The sequence below is a fragment of the Scleropages formosus genome, chromosome 21, assembly GCF_900964775.1.
Source record: "Scleropages formosus chromosome 21, fSclFor1.1, whole genome shotgun sequence".
Taxonomy (NCBI): Eukaryota; Metazoa; Chordata; class Actinopteri; order Osteoglossiformes; family Osteoglossidae; genus Scleropages; species Scleropages formosus.
In genome coordinates, this window is record NC_041826.1 from 13,209,209 (window position 1) to 13,231,035 (window position 21,827).

Below are 21,827 nucleotides of genomic sequence, written 5' to 3' on the forward strand. Positions count from 1 at the left end.
CTCTCCCCTTACCTGAAGGGGGCATGCCATCCTTTTCCATGAAAGAACCATGGACTCAGATTTGGAGGTGCTGGTCCTCATGCCAACCGCTTCACACTCTGCTGCAAACCCCCACGTAGAATGTCCTCCTGACCTTGGCTGTGCCTTGGTATCCTGTCCACGAAAACCACAAACAGGAGCGGGGACAAGGCACAACCTTGGCGGAGTCCAACACCCACCTTGAACAGGCTTGACTTGATGCCGAGTAAGCGGACACAGCTTTCGCTCCGTCTGTACGGAGACCAAATGGCCCGCAGCGGTGGCCCCGGCCCCCCATGCTCACGAAGCACACCATACTCCCATAATTGCATAATGCATTCAGTAAATAAAAGTTTATATTGTCAAATAGCTGAAGGTTACTCAGTGTTAGGTTATTCAAAGGTTATGCTTTGTGAAGCCTCCTAATGTTGTCAAGGATGACTCCAATCTTATGGTCTTCAGTGCACATACACTCCACCTTTATGGAAATTTCAGATCTCAGGTCCACCAGCAAATGAAAATGTTCGTGGGTGACCAAAAAAAATTTGCTGCTACTGATAAATGAGTTTTTTTTTCCTTTAGTGGTTTTCAATTATAAAGCCAAATTGTATGCAGTAATACTCCGATTACTACGCTAGATGCATTCTTGAGAAACAGGTCACTAAATGAAACCAGAGTGAGACATCAACTCATTCAAATACTCAAAATTGCTAAAAACTTAGGAAATGAAAAATTACTCCACAGGCTAAAAAGGAATACTATAGTAAAAGCCTATAGGAGGTAGTGCTAAGTACTTACTGTAAGCACAATTTCTAATACTCAACTGTCAAGAATTTAAAGTCCACAGAATTATTCCTTTGGTTAAACATTTTATTTTTTGGGAAGAAAAAAAGCTTTTCTACTGCAGTAACATTCAAAATCAGTGGGGGGGGGATACCAACACAGGTTAAAGCAAGTTTTAATTACTTCAGGAAAAGCAGCAAGTGAAGTGTAACTGATTATACCGCGAACATAAAAAGTCCGGGACACAATAGAAATGTGAAATCAATAACAATCGTGCAAAGCACACATAGGGAGATATGGTAGAAATGAACCTGATATTTCCATGACCCTCTCACTATATTTCACCAATCTCTAGAAATTAACATAGGACATTTGTTAGCTGCAATGTATGCAGAAAATTCACTTCACATAATGAAGAACTCAAACACATAAAAAAAAAAAAAAAAACCATGGCTTTTTCCCCTGTTAACATTCCAATTCTTTTTAATAATTAAAAAGGCACAATCTCAAGAAGGCATGTATTACATGAAATTTCAATGGTTCAATGGAAAATGATATTTCCAATTTCAGCAAGTGAAAGTCACAAAACTGAAATGTTACAAACTATTACAAAATTTTATGAAATGCAGGTATTTTCAAACAAAAGTTTAAAAGTATTGTTCAATTATTTAAAAAAAAAAAAAAAAGGTTAAATTATGGACATAGGCAGCTTCACATTACTACACAGCACTTCTGTGTTGAAGGAAGATTGATTCAAGCAGCGTTCATAGTGTCTCTTCTAAATCCACCCAGGTAAAGAGGTCATGCTTATCCAGGGTGCCATAACAGATACCATACCTACCCTAACAGAAACTGAGAATAACCAAAATGTACTATAGAAAAATTTACACACATTAAAAATTGTCAGCCTTCAGAAACACACAAAAAAAATTCTTTCCAACATGTTTGCTGGACAAAAAGAGCAGTATTGTGTTGAAGTCATAAAAAATAAATTATTGTTATCTAGTTGGTTTAAAAGTCTTTGTTCTGAAGCATTTAAAACTCATCATGTCGTACTAAAGCCTCACCATACTGTGTCACTTGACTTCCAACAAACAGGTCATACTTTTCAAGTATTTCTTCTTTGGTCAGTTTGCCATCCTGCAATCAATTAAAACATCAATACGTTAGCAACTGTAATTTAATAAATTCTCAAACATGTTTTCACATATGCATCCATCCATCCAATTTTAATAACCACTTTTCCTGAGCATTGTCAGGGTGAATTTCAGCCACAGACACACATTTATCTCAAGTTTGCTTTATCGTTAAAACCCATTTTATTATAAAGCACTCCGTGAAGCTCCTCTCAACAGAATTAAAACAAAGGCAATTCTCATAACTAATCACTTGTAATGATGATAATGCCTCTGCTGAGCAATAAATTATTCATCAAATCACAGTCATTTGGGATCTTGCCTTTCAAATAAATTCCAATTTTATTACTTCCAAGTATGAAATTTTATGCATAATGCTTTGCTTTTCAGCATCTTTAAACACACACACACACACACACACACACATTTTCTGAACCGCTTGTCCCATAACAGGGTCGCAGGGAACCGGAGCCTACTCGGCAACAGAGGGCGTAAGGCCGGAGGGGACACACCCAGGATGGGACATCAGCCCATCACAAGGCACCCCAAGCGGGACCCGAACCCCAGACCCACCGGAGAGCAGGACCTGGTCCAACCCACTGCGCCACCGCGCCCCCCCCCCTTTAAACATTTTCTATAAATGTTTGCTTCCTTTAGTGCTTATTATAGCTTTTACAGTACAAAAAGTCAGAAAATCTCTGAAATACTTGCAAGCAGGCAATGGCTAAGAAACATCTAGAATGCAAGATAGAAGCCATGTGAAAAATGGTGGAGGGATGGCTGCTTGTCTTGAGTGATGCTCAACATTATCAAGGCTCATATTTTCACTTGAAATTTCTGCTCTTGTAGGGCATTTTTGCAAGTGTCAGTTCATGGCTCGCTATGCAAATTTTAGGGTTAAAAACTGACTACTTCAGCTCTGTTGTCTGGCTGCCTTGCTTAAATCACCCCCCCTTCAAACTATCAAGAATGCTGCAGCAAAGATTATAACAGTCTCCTAGAAATAGTGGTATATTATACAAATTCTTCAATCTGCTCATTGGTTACCTGTCACACAGAGGTGCAATTTCAATGTTCTGCTCTTAACTCACAAGGTGCTCAAAGGTTTAGCACTACCGCTAATCACCTATTTCCTCACTAACTACAACTTAAGCTGTGCTCTACCATCACACAACACAAATTTGCTCTTAGTCCCAGACATCACTATTAAGACTGAGTAGCAAAGCCTTTGGCCTCCAAATTATGGAACGCTCCACTTACTGCAGTGAAGCACAAACCTTCCATTACTGTATTGAGAGCCAGAATCAAATTCCACTTTAATCTTGCTGAACCCATTGATATATTCATGGGGTATTGTCTCTTTTTTCCTGAGCTATCGAGTCCCTTTGAACACCAATTCCCTAGCGAGACCCACAGTGGCACTAGCGTACTACCACCTTCCAAATGTGTCACCTGCTCCTGGAAACCAACAATCGCTTACATCAACCAGCAGGTTCCGTGGCCAGGAGCCAACGACTGTCTGCCTTGACCAATGCAACGAGCAACCAGGTAACAACTTTATCTTCTACAGAATACTGCACTGCCTTAACATACTATTCTTCTGTACTAGATATATCCACACAGGACAACTACCACCACATTAAAATGCCCCAGAGGATTGGACACCTACTGGTAATTGGATACCCAAAGGTACATTTTCTCCCCTTCCTCACTGTTGGGAGTTTTTACCCCCTTACATGCACTCTTAAGTGTGACTATCAGTGTTTGTTATGTAAGGAAAGACCAATTAAAACAGATCTTGGAGAGCTGAACAAGAATGAAAGATTGAAATATGTAACTGTTACCCCCAGTCCCTCACCATCAAAAAATGTAAGAAAATAGCAGACCTTGTCAGCATCTGACTCATACACCAGGTGTTTGGCCTCCGCTTCAGCATGATCATAGTCTGTAGGCAGGATCCAGTCCTTGGTCTCCTCTTTGTCCATTTTCCCATCTTTGTTCTTGTCTCGGAACTCTGCAAACTGCTCACGCTCTGTTTTGACCCACTCAGGCTCCTGGGAGTCACCTTCATGGTTATACATGTCCCCTGAGAGGTGGCATACCAGTCAAACAAGAGGGACTGTGAACAAGAACTAACATGGTCTACAACTTTCATAGGAATATTCGAGAGCTGAAAGTGCATTTGCAAAGGTACCCCTCAGACACCTTTCAAACTTACCAATGTACTCCTCAAGATCAATAAGACCATCGCCATTCTTGTCAATGTCTTCCATAGTTTCCTTCAGACAAAACAGGAGAGGAAAAGTAGCTGTGAATTTCTGCATATTATCTGTCATTCTCAAAAGTTGGAATAATTTCCCTTTATAAAATGCAAACATACCAATACAACTATTTCCTTCATATAGTCAAACTCCTCTGGATGAAGAAAGGCTGTGAATTCTTCCTTACTGGCAATCATGTCACCATTTGTGTCTGCCATTCTGAAGCGCCTCTCATCTCTAGACATCATCTGCTTGTAGCTGAACCCATCATCAGGGTCAGGCTCATCTGTGGGATGCATAGTTACATAGCATTTTAATGAACATGTGAAGACTATGGATTCTCTAAGATTCATCAGAACATTAAAAAAAATAAACATTTCAATAAGAGCAGCCAAAAGTTTCCTTAACGCAACAACCTTACCCAGATAGGTGCCATATGTGACATTCTTGTACTCTTCCCAGGAGATCATGCCATCACTGTTCAGATCAAAATCTTTCCACTGTCGGTCCACATTGTCATAGATGTACTTCTTTTGGGCCTTTTTAATCCAAGCTTTTAACTCATTCTCAGTAACAAACCCATCCTTATCTGCATCAATCTTACCAACAATTATTCTGAGACAAAGACAAAGAGAGAGAGTTTGGCCAAGACACAGGCAGGAAGCATGTGCCGGATAAGCACAGGAAAAGCAGACGGTGCAATTTCTGAAAACACTACAGGAAGTTGCACATCAGCTCCCTAAAGGAAGGCTGGATTAAAGATATTGCCAATGGTGTGCTCTGAAATCAGTCTTCTGTCCAACAAGAGAAAGGAGGCAGATGTTTTTCCCTCAGCAAGTAGAAGAATCCAGCTGACAATATCAGTTTTAAGCAATGTTTACACTACAGAAACACAGGATACACTCAGCGAGTTCCAAAAATTGCTGAGACAAGTGGCTCAAACATTCACTTCTTTTTCTGCAATTTCCCCCATGTTCTTTCCAACAAAACAAGCCTAAACAGAAAGCTAATCCAATTAATGCCAGCAAACCCCAATTAAGTAATATTTTAAAACTTGCTAAAATGTAAGTTAAACAGAAGTCATTCTGAGCACACTTAGTAACTATGTGCACAATTATTTTAAAAAAAAAAAAAAAAAGAAAGAGCGCAGCTTTACTTTGGAATATAAGACATAATGGCAAAAACACAGAACATTTCAATAGAATAAACAGCACCAACAAACCAAGTCCATAACAGTTGTGTAGTTGTCAAAATGGCATCCATTCACTTCCATAGTACATACATGTAATCCATTCATCTACAAAATACTTACCCAAGTCTTTCTCTGCTTTCTTCTGGGGTAAGCTGGTCAAAGGTCTTGGCTGCTTCCTGGCCCAGAAAGGCATCATGATCATAGTCAAAGTTTTCCTGGTCATTGTGTTCCTTGTTGCTCAACTGTGGATCATGGTGGACGCGTTCTTTCTTCTCGGTGGGTTTGGCAGCAGCGTACACCACATACATCACCAAGCACGTCAGCAGAGACCGGAGCTCCATTGAAAAAAGGTGGCTAAAAGCAGAAAGTGGTTGGATGTTTTTACCTTTCCTCTTTATCCATTGCCTTACAGTTGAATAACACGAACGAGAATGCATAGCGAGAATGCCAATCTTGAGATCTGTTTGAGAAGGGTATTGCAATGCAGTGTCAGACGTCTGCTTTATTGTGGGTGGGAGCCATAATCGTCAAGGCAGATGTGGCAGAGAAAAGTGTTTTCGCTTAGGCAACAAAAAAAGAGGCACAAGCTGTAAACCAGTAAAGACACAAATGGCAAACAAAGACTTAGTGTCGCCAAACCCTGAGTGAAGTGAAAAATTATTCAGTGCTAATTAGATCTTAAAGCTCTACTATTTAAAATATATTTTTAAATGATGCAATGCTCAGACTTTCAACCACAACTGCACTTAGAGGTGAGTCACATTAACTGAATTATCAGTATTTAAACAGCTAAAAAAAAGTCAGTATTTAATGCAACTGCCTACAGTGAGATGAAACTGGCACCAGCGATCAATAGTCCAAATAGTGCCTAAGGTGCAAACACAGTTCTGTCAAAATGCTCCCAAATTCCAATACATTAATCCCAAACTACACACACACACACACACACACACACACACACACACACACACACACAAAGTATTAGATTAAAAAGTTATGTCTTAAAGCCCAGAATGAAGTCAAAACCCTACCATGATCTCAGATCTATACACCACTATGAAGTTCTGAAGTGAAGAGTGTGTAATGCTCCACCTCCCAGTTCAGGGAAAAATGCACCCAGAATGTTATCCAGGACAATCTGAGTCCACCCTACCAGACTTCACTGACTACCCATGAAGCAACACGCTGATTACAAGATGCTTCATGCAACTTGAGGTCCTGCAGAGACTTGCCTCTGGAAAACATACACCTACGATAAAATTCACTGCAGACGGCTTTGTCCACAGGGCTCGTTACATGGAGGAAAAAACATAAATAGAAGCCAACACATTCTCAAAGAAACCCTTACTTGCTGAACTGTTGTGTTCAGCAACCATCATCTAGTCTTATGCAGAGTTGAATACAAGGGAAACTACAGCTTCACTATGGCATGATGCTAAAAGCTTCCTCATTTTCACCACACTGACAGACTGCCTAAGTTAGTAGCAGCAGATATCACATGGTGTTAGACAGTGGGGCAAATACAACAGGTAATCCCAGAGGTGTCGTGGTAAAAATGAAAGCCTATACACCCCTTACTGTACACAAACTGAGGCTTGACATTTTAAACACTAAAAATACTATACCTGGCCTGTCCTTACAGACTGAGACTTTCAGTGTTCTAGGAAACCTTCACATCTCCCCAGGAAGTTATCAAAGAGTAGCTCTCACCCTTTTTATTGAGGTGTGAATATTACTGGTGTTAAAGCTACTCTCTTTGATCTACCAAGACCAGTAAACATCAACCGCATGTGTGTCCTCACAATCCAATCCTTTAGTATCTTGTTACAATAACTATGGATGCTGTTCTGTTCTCCAAGCCTGCAGGACACCATCCATTTAATATAATGCACCATCCATGATCATGTAAACCAGAATATACAGCACAGAAATTACAGCAATGATATGTGCAATAACAGGAGACAATACAATCCACCATGAATAAATAAGTCTACAGAAGAGGGATGTGCTCATTTGTAGAGCTGTAGATTTATGTAATAATACTAGAGGCTTAGGATGTCAATAACTAAAGAAGCGGTAAGATGAGTAAATCACTCCCAATATAGGAATGCAGAAACCAATTCACTTTTATGGGGAAAAAAAATGCCCTTGGCTGTTTTCATAAACTCTGGGTACATTCAATCAATCAATCAATTACTCTGAGTCTGCGTAAACTTCACTTCAGCCGGTCAGCCAGAGTCCGTTACTCAATCAATGCAGATCATAAATAATATAAATGCACTTTGTTGTACAAAAATTAAGAGGCACATACATAGTGGAATTAATAGTTTAGCAGAATTGCAGAAAATCAGAAAGAGCTAGTAACTGAAAGAAATAAATTAAGTCAAAATTCATTTAAATTCCTTTACCGCGTTTTCTCTTCCGCAAAAACTGCCTCCGCTTCCAGCCGAACAAATCTGTACATCCAACAAGCCAACACATCACCGGAAACCGTCTCCGCCCATTCCATCCATTTCCGCTAGGAAAACCTGCTAATAAACCAATCATGTTAGGGATTTAGAACTATCCGCATGAAAGAAGCGGTTTCAGTTTAGGCCGCTGATTGGTCCACTTCACCTCAAGACGATAAATGTGATTGGCTAAGAATCGCCACGTATCCACATCAAAGTTAGCGGATCCTTTGCTAACTTATTCTGCTAAGCCTAAGCCTTAGGCTAAGGTGATACTGTAGAATTGTGTTTACGTCGTTTAAGTTTATTATTGCTGGGTTTATGAAAGATAAAGTTTTATGTAAGATAACCATTTTATACCATGTAGATTTGAATTTCTCTCGCTAGATTAAGATTTTAGTTTCAGTTCCTCACCACGACATCATAATACACTCAAACTCTGGCGAAAGGAAAGGAATTTCCTAGTACTTAGCAGAGCTCTAAACTGAATAGGTCTTAAACCTGTTGTGAAGTTCTATAAATAATAACAGCAGGTCATGTTAGTGTATTTCGTGTTCTGCGCAGAGACATTACTTTCACACGCTACGGATGATCATTGTCAGCAGACGCAACCCATATGATATATGATATAACATGTTTTATAAAAACTCACGTGGTTAGATAAAAGTCTGACTGTACAAAAAGCACAATACATGTGTAACCAATTTGCTTTATGAACATCGAGCGCTCTGTTTCTCGGCGACACTCCGCAAGACACTCCAGTCCAGATGAGACTCGCAATAAACACCGTGCAGCGAGTGTCACTGTGCTCCCATTTTTCCCTACTGTCCGTCAAGAGAGTCCACAAAAAGTATTTGAGAGAGAGAAAAGAGAGAAAGAGAATGAGTTTTACTGGCCAAGTGTGCTGAAGCAACCGATATTTAGTGACACAGCAGACATGTTATTCCCCGTGTCTTTTCACATGCGCGCATCACCTCACAAATGGTCGAGGAGTTGTGAATTTCCGGACGTGATACATTTCCCAGTTTATTTCGTTTCGTTTTAATTGCATTTTCTTGTATATCTGCTTTTGAACATTTGTGTTTGAAGCTGAGCGAACACAACTTGTATAGGCTACATGCTTGGCGACAGATGTCAGAAAAACAGGCCCAAGAGAAGAGAAGTGCAGGAAGGACTGAATTCGTAATCGCTTCTGCAGTTCATGTCTGGTGTTGGTCAGTGATGGTGATATAATCATCCATGCATCCACCCAATTTCAATAACCACTTGTCCCGAGCAGGGTGGAGGTGATCAAGCGCCTATACCGGAAGCATTGGGTACAAGGCTGGGGGGGGGACACGCTAGAGGGGATGCCAGTCCATCGCAGGGTTGTCCCCCCCCCACACACACACACACACACACACACACACACACTGTGCTGTTAGCACTTACTACAGCAGTTTTTTTTCCTTAAAAAGATGAGAATGGACTACTGTCACGCCCACTACAAGAACCTCTTGGTGGTGAGGCTATAGCACACCTGAGAAAAAGTTCAGATTTAGGATAAATAGAAGGAAGCCACTGCTGGGACGTAGCGGAATTCGGTCAGAACATCTACGCCTTCGCTCATGCTATGTACTGACTCTCGTTTTCAAGATATAGGTATCGACCCCGCTTTGTCCCCCCAGCTATGCTTTCGTACTGATCCTGAGAATTCCTAGCCGGCCTAGACCTTGCACGTCCCTGACCGTGATCCAGCCCACGCCCACGAAGAAGTAATTTGGTCCTGAGCTATATTCCCATGTGACTCTGAGCTGGAACTGCCATTCTGATATAAAACTCTGCATCTGGATCCATTTCCTGATCTGCCTGAGTCTATGTGACAACTACGAAGACACCAGAAGTGTATGCTTACACATACTGTCCAATCTGAAAAATATAATCTCCATTCATCAGTTCCATGTTATTAAAAACCTTTATTAAATAAACAAATATTTCGCTGAAATCCATCATGCATGAACTAAAATATATACAGCAAAAATCTTTGTCCAAAAACGTGCGCAAGAATTTCACTCTCACCACACTAGAGTCACAGGCAGAGTGGGTGTCTGGTCAGTTTTTGCCTGTACAGGACCACTCTGATCGGCAGCTTACCCTGCAAACTATATTAATTCTAGCCTTGCACATTACTGAATCCTGAAGTCCCATGTGCCTTCAGCAAGTCCGAAAAGAACTTGAGTTCCACTCCTATCAATGAGGGCCTTGTACAATTTAGCAATTCAGTTCAGCCTGGTTAAGATATTGGTGAATGGTAAACTTTAAACGTTCAGTTAAAACTAGTTTTTTCTGTGGGTAGTCAGTTTGTAATCTGTGTGTTTTGAAGTTACCTTATACTGTATTTACCTGATCATCCAAAGCATATTTTAAAACATTTAATTCAATTTATTCTTATACATTGCTCTTCTTACACTAACACAAAGCACTGAACAAAGGATTAGAAGCTTAATACAGATAAATGGTTCGCTATACATTAAATTACTGCAATGACTGTGTTAATTATTAAAGCTATAAGTGAGCCAATTAGCCAAAGATGAAAGGCACAAAAAGACTCCTAACTGAAAGACAGAAAAAAATCTAAGTGCCAGTGGCTGCACACAACTCCTGGGCATTCTACATAGAAAAAGACTTTTAAGTATGCCTAAACCGCAATTTAGGGGGGCGCGGTGGCACAGCGGGTTTGGCCTGTGCCTGCTCTCTGGTGGGTCTGGGATTCAAGTTCTGCTTGGGGTGCCTTTCAAAAGACTGGCGCTCCATCCTGGGTGTGTCCCCTCCCCCTCCAGCCTTGTACCTGTGTCGGTGAGTTAGGCTTCTTGCTCGCCGCGGCCCCGCTTGAGACAAGTGACTTCAGACAGTGTGTGTGTGTGTGTGTGTAAAGAGCTATTTATAACATTACTACAGCCACTAGAAACTAATAAATTGATGCCCCAGTTCGCATAAGTAGGTCACATCCACCATGGCATGTAATCATCAGGTTACTTTGACATGGAGTAAATAATTGTAAGCTTGTAATAACTGTAACCTCAACATTGTGTGTTACTTTGGAGAAAAGTGGCAGCTAAATGAATAAATGTAAGAATCAATAATCTCACTAAGGTAAGCCAGCATAATGGGATTTAATGCCTTACGTGTCAAGAGTCAGATTTTATAATCAACTCTGAATTTAACCGGAAGCAAATCTAGTGATTTAAGAACTATTATATAGTAGAACTTCCTAGTCTTCTTACAATTCTAGTATCAGCATTCTGTATTATCAGTAACCTGGATAGTCTGGTAGGGACAGCCGGATAACACAGTATTACAATAGACGAATCGAAACAAAAGCATGAACCAGTTTTTCAGGATCCTGCCTACATAAAGATTGCCTTTATTTCGCTGTATTTCTCAGATGAAGAAAGAACAGCCTAGTCAATGTAGCAACAGGGGACACGAATGACACTCCTTCTATTCTGTGCAGGTTATGCTTCCATGAGCAATAAAGAATGGAGGACTGTGTCAAGAGTTTCTACACCATCATCCACCAGAAGTACCTTGATTTTACTGGTACTCAGAGGTAAAAAAAAGGAAGAAAAAAAAACTACTCATCTGTAATTTTATATTGGTAAAACAGTTTGCTAAAGACATGCCATGTGAAGGGTCATCACAAAAGAAACATACAACTGAGAGTCACTAGCATATGAGTGAAAATGACACTAGCAAGATTATAGAGATTTTTATTTTCACAATCAATGCAATTGCCATTGATTATTCTACATACACAGAAACTTGAGGAAATGTAAAGTAACAACCAAGCCTATCGCCTGCACAGACTGTACACATTGTTCTCAAAATTTTGAAATACATTTTCAAAATTTTCACTCACTATCGAATTACTTTTTCTTCGTTCTTGAAATACCATTCCTACTGAAGATGGGTGGCTGCCAAACAAATAAAACATTTGAGTCCCAAAGACACTGTTTTACCATATTATATACATTACATCTTATATTCTGTACGTTTTAATATTGTAGCGTTTTTCCCCGATGGTGCTACTGGATAACGGGGTCGTTAAGGGGCGCGTGATCGACACGTGTCATTATAATAAAACTGCGCTAGTGCCTCATCCCACAGTTTACCACAGATTTATGAACAACTGCACGCAAAGAAAATACTAGCTTTTTAAGATAGTTTTAGCCTGCAGAAAATTTCCTTAAAGTACGACAGATATTTTGAAACGTGAAGTCTATCTTTCTTTATAAACACCCGTTATTATATTGCTGCACTACATACTTCAGTTATACAGTAAGACAGTTCATGAATTTTCAGTCCCATTGATTCTCGACACCGTTCTACTAATGGAATACATGGATACCAACATTTCAAACATTTTCGAAGAAAACAGTGTAACACTGAGAAAAATATTGAACACTACAGACGTGTTTCACACTTTAACTGCGTGTCACTGCAGTGACACATTAATTAAAGACACTAAGAACGTGTTAAACACGTGTGTCACAACAATGTAACTGTGTTACATGCATGCCAGAATCGTTATCTCTGTTAATATAAAAGGGTCACGATCCGATGCCTTTGTTACTTCGACAGCCCTCCGCTCGGACCCTTGGGGGAGCTGCTTCACTCGGAGTCCAGAAGTCGCGCACATCCCGTCCATGTTCGTACATGAGACCCCCCACCGAGTCCACCAAGGCGAAGAGCGTCAGCGCAACGGACACAAAAGTCCCCAGCAGGAAGATCTTTAGCAGACCAGTCATGCTTTCGGAGAAGGAGGAAGGGGTGGAGAACGCCTCCAGTCTGTGGCTCGTTCACACACAGTGCGGGTGAAGAAGGCTTGGAACCACCTGAAACGGAGACAAACCCGGCGAGAGCAGATCACCAACAAAACCATGTTTAGTTTAACAATGTGTAGTGTATAGTACTGTAGCGAGCTTTGCTCTAGCTTAGGGGAGGAGAGCATTCGTTATAAGTTTTTACTGGAACAGCAAAAGATTTGGGCACGAGTCCAAGGGAATAATGTTTTCAGTGTTAAGACCCCCTTTTCTCAAAGACTTGCACCTCACGCCACTCTTCCTATACCGTTTAGCACCCCTCACGCTTTTTACCTGTTTCCGCTGGCCACCGCACTCACCCTCTTATTCCCCCTGAGTCCCCACAGCGGTTGAACACAATTGTATGTTACCCACAATACAACAGACCCATGCGGGTCCTTATTTGCATTTATTTAGCAGACGCTTTTCTCCAAAGCGACGTTCATCTCAGCGAAAGTGCAAATTGAAAGAGACATAGTTACAAACATGTGATTCTGAAGTAAACCTAGTTGGTTTTTCCCAGTTGAAGCACCGATGTTCGGGTCGTTACAGTCTATATGCGCCCTCATGTTCGAAGCGCTCGGTGCGGAAAGGAAAGAAAATTTCACTGAAACCGAACTGAGGTGGAAGAAGCGAAAGGAAACAGTTCAAAATGATGCGGAGCTTGTAGTTTCCAAATGAAATGTCATGTCTATTCTGCCGAACGTTTTAAACACGAGAAGTGATGTATTTTCCGTCATCGCGCGAGTGGTTTCGGTACATTTTTTTTTTTTACCACCAGTACTTTAATTAAGACGGTAAAAAGAGAATGGATTATTTTCACATATGAAAACAAAACAAAAAAGCGAAGTGCTAGTAGAGTACACTGTAACTAACTGTATGGACACACAACACAACACAACACAACACAACACAACACAACCGCGAAGACGACGACCGACCCTCCCTGAAAACGAAGCGAGTGGAAGCGAAGTCTCACCTGCAAAAGCGCCGTTTTATACCTGCACGCGCTCGCGGAGCTCCTTCCGTGTGTATGTATGTATGTATGTATGTGTGTGTGTGTGTGAGAGAGAGAGAGAGAGAGCTGGACACACTGCTCCTCCGCAAAGCAGCAGCAGAATGTGAGGAGAAACGTGGAGGCGCGCGGCTCGAAACAGGAACAATGCGAGGATCAGTTGGGGAATTTCCACTCCCTCGCGAGGAAATGTCCCTCGTCGTGGTGTCACTTTCTCGAGAAACTCGCTTTGTGCTCCTTCCACGTGACGTGTAGCGCTTCTCCGCCGCGCTTTACACTCAGGCTCCCGGTCGGCCGGGTCGCACACTTACTTTTCACCAGAAGTTGGGCTGTGCGACGTTCAGGCTAGCATAACAACTCCATTCACTCCTAACCAGCAAGTAGAGCATGTATTATTTTTTGCTCAAATACCAGCAGTAATTAGTCAACATCCCGGCGTTGCAACATGTAACATGAATCATACTTTGCCGTTTATTCATCACATCACACACAGTCTGAAACCTCTTGTCCCAAGCGGGGTTGCAGTGGACTGGAGCCTAACCCAGCACCATAGGGCGCAGGGCTGGAGGGGGAGGGGACACACCCAGGACGGGACACCACTCCATCGCAAGGCACCCCAAGCAGGACTGGAACCCTAGACCCACCAGAGACCAGGACCCGGTCAATCCCGCTGCGCCACCTCACCCGCTCCGTTTATTCATCTTCATGACCTAAAAGAGCCGTTTTGCTCAATTCGCCCTTTACAGCTGTACTTTCACAACTGCTTAAATTAAACTTTTCCATTTCCTCCTCGTGTCAGAGCGACTTTCTCACATTAAGGACACGCCTCAACATGACCTTTATGGTGGTTTTTACAATTCTTCTGGTTAATCAATAATAGAGTGCTGTATGTAAACTGTATCACCGTCTCACTGTAATGGTCTTTAGCGCAGTGTGTGCTTCAGTATGGATATGCCTTACAAGAACATCTTATGTCTACTTTCATACTTTTCCACACATATTGACAGCGTTTTTTTACATCATTAGTCATAATATGTTTGGAATCACTTTCGGGTGTTGCTTCAGTCCATGCTGACTAATACAGTCATTTTTATCTTGAACTTCTGAAACCCCCTATCACCAGCAAGAAAAAAAAAATCATTCTGTCAGTGTGTCGACTGTGCCTGGTGTTCTGTACATTATACTCTATTTAGATCTTATGTTTCTATGCAGTTAATAAGCTGATGTCACGCCCCCCACGGCGGCACAACAGGGAACACCTGCCACAACTTGTTAAACACAGGTATAAGAAGGGAATGCAAAACACAGTACAGTGTGGAACCTTGTTCAGCCTTATTGATCTTTGCCCTGCTCCTTGTTGCCAGCTTGCTAGTTTGCCTGATCTTTTCCCTGTTTCTTGGATTTTTTCCCCCCTTTGGATACTGTATGCACATCGGTTACCATTTGCCTGTTTTTTTTTTTGACAATGTCTACCGAACCGCCCCATGACCAAGATTTCTGTGCTCTGCGCTTGGGTCCAATGCAACCGTGCCGGGGGAACAACATGACAGCCAACCTGGGTCCCAGAACTGGGGCTGGAGCTTAAGCCTTATGTTGCTGGATTCTTCCTGACTTCCGTTTGGGAATTCCCCACATGATACAACAGAAGAGACGATATGGATTGACCCTGAGAATTTGCTGGTATTTCATCGTTATAGTCAAACATTCATAAATGCATCATAAAAAGGTGGGTAGTAATCACATGCAGGTTCAATGTGTAACAGAACAAACATGAGGTTGCTTTGACCCATATCGTGTGGATTTCTGTTTTATCAATATATATTTAGAACATGTTCTGTTTAGTGACTTTAATTAAAATAGTGCTGGTAGCTTACAGTGCTAATAACATCATAAAACACCATAAATGTCCGTCCATCCATCATCAAAACCGCTTGTCCCGAGGGGGGTCGTGGCGAGCCGGAGCCTAACCTGGCAACACAGGACGCAAGGTCGAAGGGGGAGGGGACACACCCAGGACGGGATGCCAGTCCATCACAAGGCACCCCAAGTGGGACTCGAACACTACATCCGCCACACAGCGGGTACCAGCTGAACCCATCGCTCCATCACACTCCCCACCCTAAGTGTCCCAAAGATAAACACACACACACACACGTTTTCTGAACCGCTCGCCCCATACGGGGTCGCGGGGAACCAGAGCCTACCCGGCAACACAAAGATAAACATTTATATTAAATTTGTGATGTTTTCCCATAGATTATGTTGGGAATGCAAGAGCTGAGCTGCAAAGTAAGATGGAGCTGACGCACACCAGGCTGTTGTCACTTTTCGTGATGATTCGGGAAGGGGAAGGCACAGGATGCCTCTTTGGAGAAAAAAACATGATAGGCACACAGACGAGGTAAGGGTCGTTGCGGTGCGGATGGTCCGAAAAGCCGTGGTTGAGATTTTAATAGTTGGTCGTGGTCCAGAGTTGTGATTCTGAAGAGACTTGGTCGTAGTCCGAAACGCAAGGGTTGTAACCTGGACAACGAGAAACAAGAAACCAGGCAAAGTACAATGATGGGTGTGTACACTCAATGGGATCCCACGCCATATGGGACTTTGCTTCGCTCTTAAAGACCTGTGGGATGGAACACAGGTGTGCTGTGTTTTGTCTGGTTAACTGGAGCATCACCTCTGTTAATCACTTGGAGGTACTGCATGTCCCAGTCATGACAAGATTACCATCATATCTCCACGAATAGTTTAATCAACACTTTTTACATGTTCAGTAGGTTCAAAAATCTGCATGTACACTGGGTACTCGGTTTATGAATACATTTTGGACCAGAAGTTTGTTTGTAAATCCAAAATCACTGTTATGTTACAGTTAGTAATAACAACATTCTCTCAATTTATCCATATTTACATTTATTTGTTTAGCAGATACGGAGGGTGCAGTGGCAAAGCAGGTTTGGGCCAGTCCTACTCTCTGGTGGGTCTGGGGTTTGAGTCCCACTTGGGGTGCCTTGTGACAGACTGGTGTCCTGTCCTCCTTCCACCTTCCAGGTTAGGCTCCAGCTTGCTACAACCCCACTTGAGACAAGCAGCTTCAGCTATGTGTATATGTGTTAGCAGATACTTTTCTCCAACACAACTTCTAATGAAGTCTATGTAGTGTTATCAGACCACACACCTTATTCACCAAGGTGACTTACACTGCTAGATACACTATTTACACTGGGTCACTCATCCATACATCAGTGGAACACACTCTCTCCATCACTCACACACTAAGGGTGAACCTGAACAGCATGTCTTTGGACTGTGGGAGGAAACCCACACAGACACAGCATGAACATGCAAACTCCACATAGACTGAATGGGGATTGAACCCACATCCTCTCACACCACTCAGGCACTTTGAGACAGCAGCACTACTTGCTGTGCCACCATGCTGCCTACAGTTCATGCTCCCTAATAAGCTCAGATAAAGCCAATGAATCACAACCAGCTTTTATTCCATTGTTATCAGCTGCTTATCCAGTGCAGGGTTGCTGTGTTCGAGACCCTATCTTGGAAACAAAGGGTGTGAGACAGGGTACAACTTGGACAAGACACCAATCCATTTAAGGAGTCTACTTTAAAATGAGTGAAAGCAAAAAATGTCATCTCCACCACCTGCTGTTCAAGACCGAATGTCAACCAAGTCATCACATAAACATGTACGGTTTTCGCACCACCCAGAGGTGAACTCAACCCCGACAAAAGCACCACAAGGCATACCTGCATGAGAACACCATCAATGTAAAATGTGTAAAGGAAGCACCACCACCAGTACTCATTGTGGAACCTCATCGAAGCATACGCTGCAGTACATCAGTAGAGAAACTTGACAAATCACATGTGCTTCATCCGTCATGTGCTCTACTCGCTGCAAAACTGTCTTCACATTTCCTTGATACAGAATTCACCGGATATTTACAAGAATTACAATTAACTCCATACTGGGGTTCCACTAAACCATAGTCTCTGGGTGGGATCAACTGGGAGATGAAGGATCTCAGTCGTGGAGAGACTGAGCTATAGATGGTGATCAATTGCCCAAGCAGAAATACACACACACACACACACGCACGCACTCTCTACAATCGCTTGTCCTGAGCAGGATCATGGCAAACCGGAGCCTAACCTGGCAACACAGGGCACAAGGCTGGAGAGGGAGGGGACACACTCCAGACGGGCCAAGCAGAAATAGCCAATATTTTTTTATTTATTTGCTGGGTAGGTTATGTAAAAATCTAAGATATAGGTTTTATATAAAAATATGTTCTGTGAAACTTTACCTGTACATTTTTATTATTTTATTAACATTTAATGCCCGAAAATAAGATATATGTGTGTCACGTGAGTAGACAGCAGAGAGAAAAATACAGTATACAGAACACAACATGCACACACCAAGATCTACACCTGCTTACCATGAACCATGTAACCATGCCAACCTAGTCACCATAACAAATGCCCAGTTGCCATGGCTCCCCTACTTAAGCCCCTCTTTGACAGTAAGAAAGGACTTGTCCTGGGGTGAGAGACAGAGAATGATTTAGACTGTTTTGAATCCCTTCTTTATGACACCTCACTGAGCTCAAGAGTTCCAGAACAAAGACGAACGGATCCAGAAATTCCGACCATTGTCCCCTTGTCCCACAAACCAGTATATCTGTCAGTGTCTTTTAAATAAATGCCTCTTCAGTCCTCATTGTTTTTCCCATTAACACATGCAATGTCCCTCGTTTTGTTGCTCACAACCAATACTCGGGGTTAGCAGACAGAAGCTGTACATTTTATGCAAGTGTGTTGAATCAATTCAATTCCACTTCCAGCTCTCTTTGGGTTTTCCTGCCAATTATCAGTTTGGCACAGAAGTGCAAGTTGCATTGCTTGTTAATAACTGAGAAATGTGTATTTCCCAAAATTTCTATCTCAAAGGTTTAGTAAGGGTGGGGGATGCTGTGGTGCAGCAGGCTTGGGCAGCTCCTGCTCTCTGGCAGGTCTGGGGTTCGAGTCCCGCTGGGGGTACCTTGCGGTGGACTGCCATCCCGTCCTAGGTGTGTCCCCTCCCCCTCCAGCCTTATGCCCTATGTTGCCGGGTTAGGCTCTGATTTGCTGCAACCCCACTTGGGACAAGCGGTTTCAGTTAGTGTGTGTGTGGGTTTAATAAGGATTAAGTGTATTTACTTGCACATAGAACTATGATCTGACTGAAGCTGAGTTACTATTGGATTTTGCTGCCATCTTATGGTAATGTGCAACTGCTAAAGAAAAGAAATTACTGCACTGTAAAGGTACAACTGCTGAAAAGTAAAAGTGCTGAAAACACAGTTGAAAAGACTGAAGCTTGCTGAAAACAAAAAGCACTCGTTAAATTAATAACATTAATTACGAAACCTAATAGCTTAGACCAAGTTTTACCTTCCTGGTTCCGATGAATTAGCTGATGTTATCCAGATTTAGATTCAGCCTTAGCACTTGGTTCGAGTAAATTCCTAAACTGCTGAAATGTAGGAATGACTGAGTTCTATGGTTTTTAGCGCTTAAGGGATGCAAAATTCTTGCTCACTGTGGCTCTCTGGAACTACAAAAAGGGCAGTTGGGATGTTAAAAAGATATAAGCATAACATTATTCTATGGCTAATGTCTCATTTCCTAAAGTAATGTTTCAGGAAACAGTCTAATTTCTTTTCTCCCCATCATCTAATAAAGGACAGTTTACAAGAGGTCATCATTGCAGGAAGAGGGAGACTGTGTACAAAACTGGGAAGGAATTCCAAGAGCTGTCATTGCAACATTTTTACATTAACATTTATTCGTGCTTTTCTCCAAAGTGACGTACATCTCATAGAAAATACAATTTGTGCATTACATTAGGAGAAAGAGACATAGCTGCAGATGTGTGACTCTTAAGTACAATACAATTAGTTTCCTTCACCGTATACACCGACGTTCCTCACACAAGCGCAGTAAAGAGAAACCACGTTTCAAGGATAGTTCTGTATGAGGTCAAACCACAAAAGCCACTGGAAAGTTTTTGTCACTCCACAAATCCCCAGTGAAGTCATCCTTCAGCGACTGTGGAACACACCCACACGCACAAAGGCCTTCTGAAGGCACTGGTAAGGTCCAATGGCCCATTCACATATTATACATTACAAACACACACTGGCTGAAACCGCTTGTCCTGAGTAGGGTCGCGGCGAACTCCGGAGCCTAACCCGGCAACACAGGGCTTAAGGCCGGAGGGGGAGGGGACACACCCAGGACGGGACGCCAGTCCGTCACAAAGCACCTCAAGCAGGACTCGAACCCCAGACCCACCGGAGAGCAGGCCCCAGCCAAACCCGCTGCGCCACTGTGCCCCTTATTATACATTACTGTACTCCTAATTATACTTCATGAGCGCTACAAGCTTGCAATAAATTCAAGGAACGAAGATTTTAATTTATTAATGCTACAAGTGACAACCTATTTTCTTCTGACATGTCTGTGACATAAGTAATATTTATTGAAATAAGCAGCACTACAAGTGCAGCACATAGGCTGTTACTACTATACACTGGCTGCTCACCATAACAGTTAGGACATTAAGACTGTTTATAACCCAATCTGTAAATCCAAAGTTATTTTTACCAGTAAGGCACAGTCAATAAATGCTTAATAATTGACAATTTATTATCTGGTTAGGTTCTGTAGAAGCCTCAGATTCAACAATAATAAATAAAATACTCCGTAAGACATTCATTTCATCATTTTCTATTAACTTAAAAAAAAAAAAACTTTAACATTAAATCTAATTTAAAATGACTGAAAAATAATAATAGCTTGTCTCCAGAAACTCCAATTCAGTTTTGTTTCTTGACCAACTCGTCACGTAAGCATGTCTATTAGTTTCCGGGCATTTTCAGCTTTCTTTATTGGTGACACGGTTAATAAAAGTTTCATAATAAAGATCCCTTAATGTATTTACAGGTTAAGTCTGTAAATGTCTTGGAAATAGCTGCCATCAATTAAAAAAAAACAACACTATGAGACTTAACATTCACCAAAATGAATCACAGTGACTGAAGATAAAAATACCTTGTCTCCACAAACTCCTATTTAGTACTAATTTTTGACACATTTACCTCATAAACTTTCCTCATCTTTTTACTTATGACCAACATTCAGTAACACCAAACACAAGTTGTAAACATTGTGGAAGTCAGCTAAATTAAGGCAGTTCTATAGTCCTATTGTTTTTTTTACTCTATTTAACTGCTTACACTTGTGTGGAAAAAACATTAGAAAACAGGTGAGAAAAACTAAATGAAAAAATCTCTATAAATGGAAAAAGGTATCATGAAAATTTGGAAAACAAGAAGCCAGTGCATTATGATCAAATTTGTTTTAATATATTGAAAATTTTCAGGCAGATTATGCAAGTCATAATGGATTCCCTGAAAACTGTTTTTATTCTGTAGTACGCTTTCCTAAATAAAAAATGCAGCGTATTGCTGTGAGCAGTGCGCTGTTTAACTGTGTGCAGCTACTTTGCAAGTATATTGGAATATGTGGTGAATGTCTGCTTAGTGTGTTTATGTAAATGATATGTAATGTATTTTCCATCTTGGAAAATGAAGGGTTTGAACCGACTATTAAGCTGTTAAGCAAGGTTAACGTGCATCCGTTGCTCGGACGATAGGTGGAGTGGCGAAGGGTTTCCGGAATAAGGCATGCAGAAACATTAGTGAACATTTACAATACATACCTTCTGTTTCATTGACAGATGGATATATCCAGGTATTTGCTCTAATACTTCCCTCCCATTTTCACAAACTACAATTCTGAAACCATTGCTTAAGCAGCATGTTATTTATAAAGTTTAAGAAAACAGTTGTGCTAAATGTCAAGGTAGTGTTTTCCCAGCGTAATGTTTTAACTCTTCATAAATAAGGACTGATTAGAGATTTATACTGTGTTGCTATTGTATTTACTGAAGATAAAACTGAGATGTCAACTTGACATCTATACAAGATTGATGTGTTTTAACTTTAACAGACCTATAGTTCACAATTTTCATTAAAATAAGCTGAAAGCCTGTGTATGAATC

General features: G+C 41.4%; 1 protein-coding gene across 1 annotated transcript; it reads right to left on the reverse strand.

Annotated features, from left to right (window-relative positions):
- Window positions 1–1,255: 1,255 nt before the first annotated feature.
- On the reverse strand, window positions 1,256–7,884 carry LOC108918625 (calumenin-like). Its single transcript, XM_018726077.2, has 7 exons — window positions 7,799–7,884; window positions 5,511–5,744; window positions 4,620–4,813; window positions 4,318–4,484; window positions 4,156–4,216; window positions 3,824–4,023; window positions 1,256–1,941 (listed from the first exon to the last, which is right to left on the reverse strand). The coding sequence occupies exons 1-7, from the start codon at window positions 7,852–7,854 to the stop codon at window positions 1,837–1,839; spliced, it is 1,017 nt and encodes a 338-aa protein (XP_018581593.1). The 5' UTR covers window positions 7,855–7,884; the 3' UTR covers window positions 1,256–1,836.
- Window positions 7,885–21,827: the final 13,943 nt, after the last annotated feature.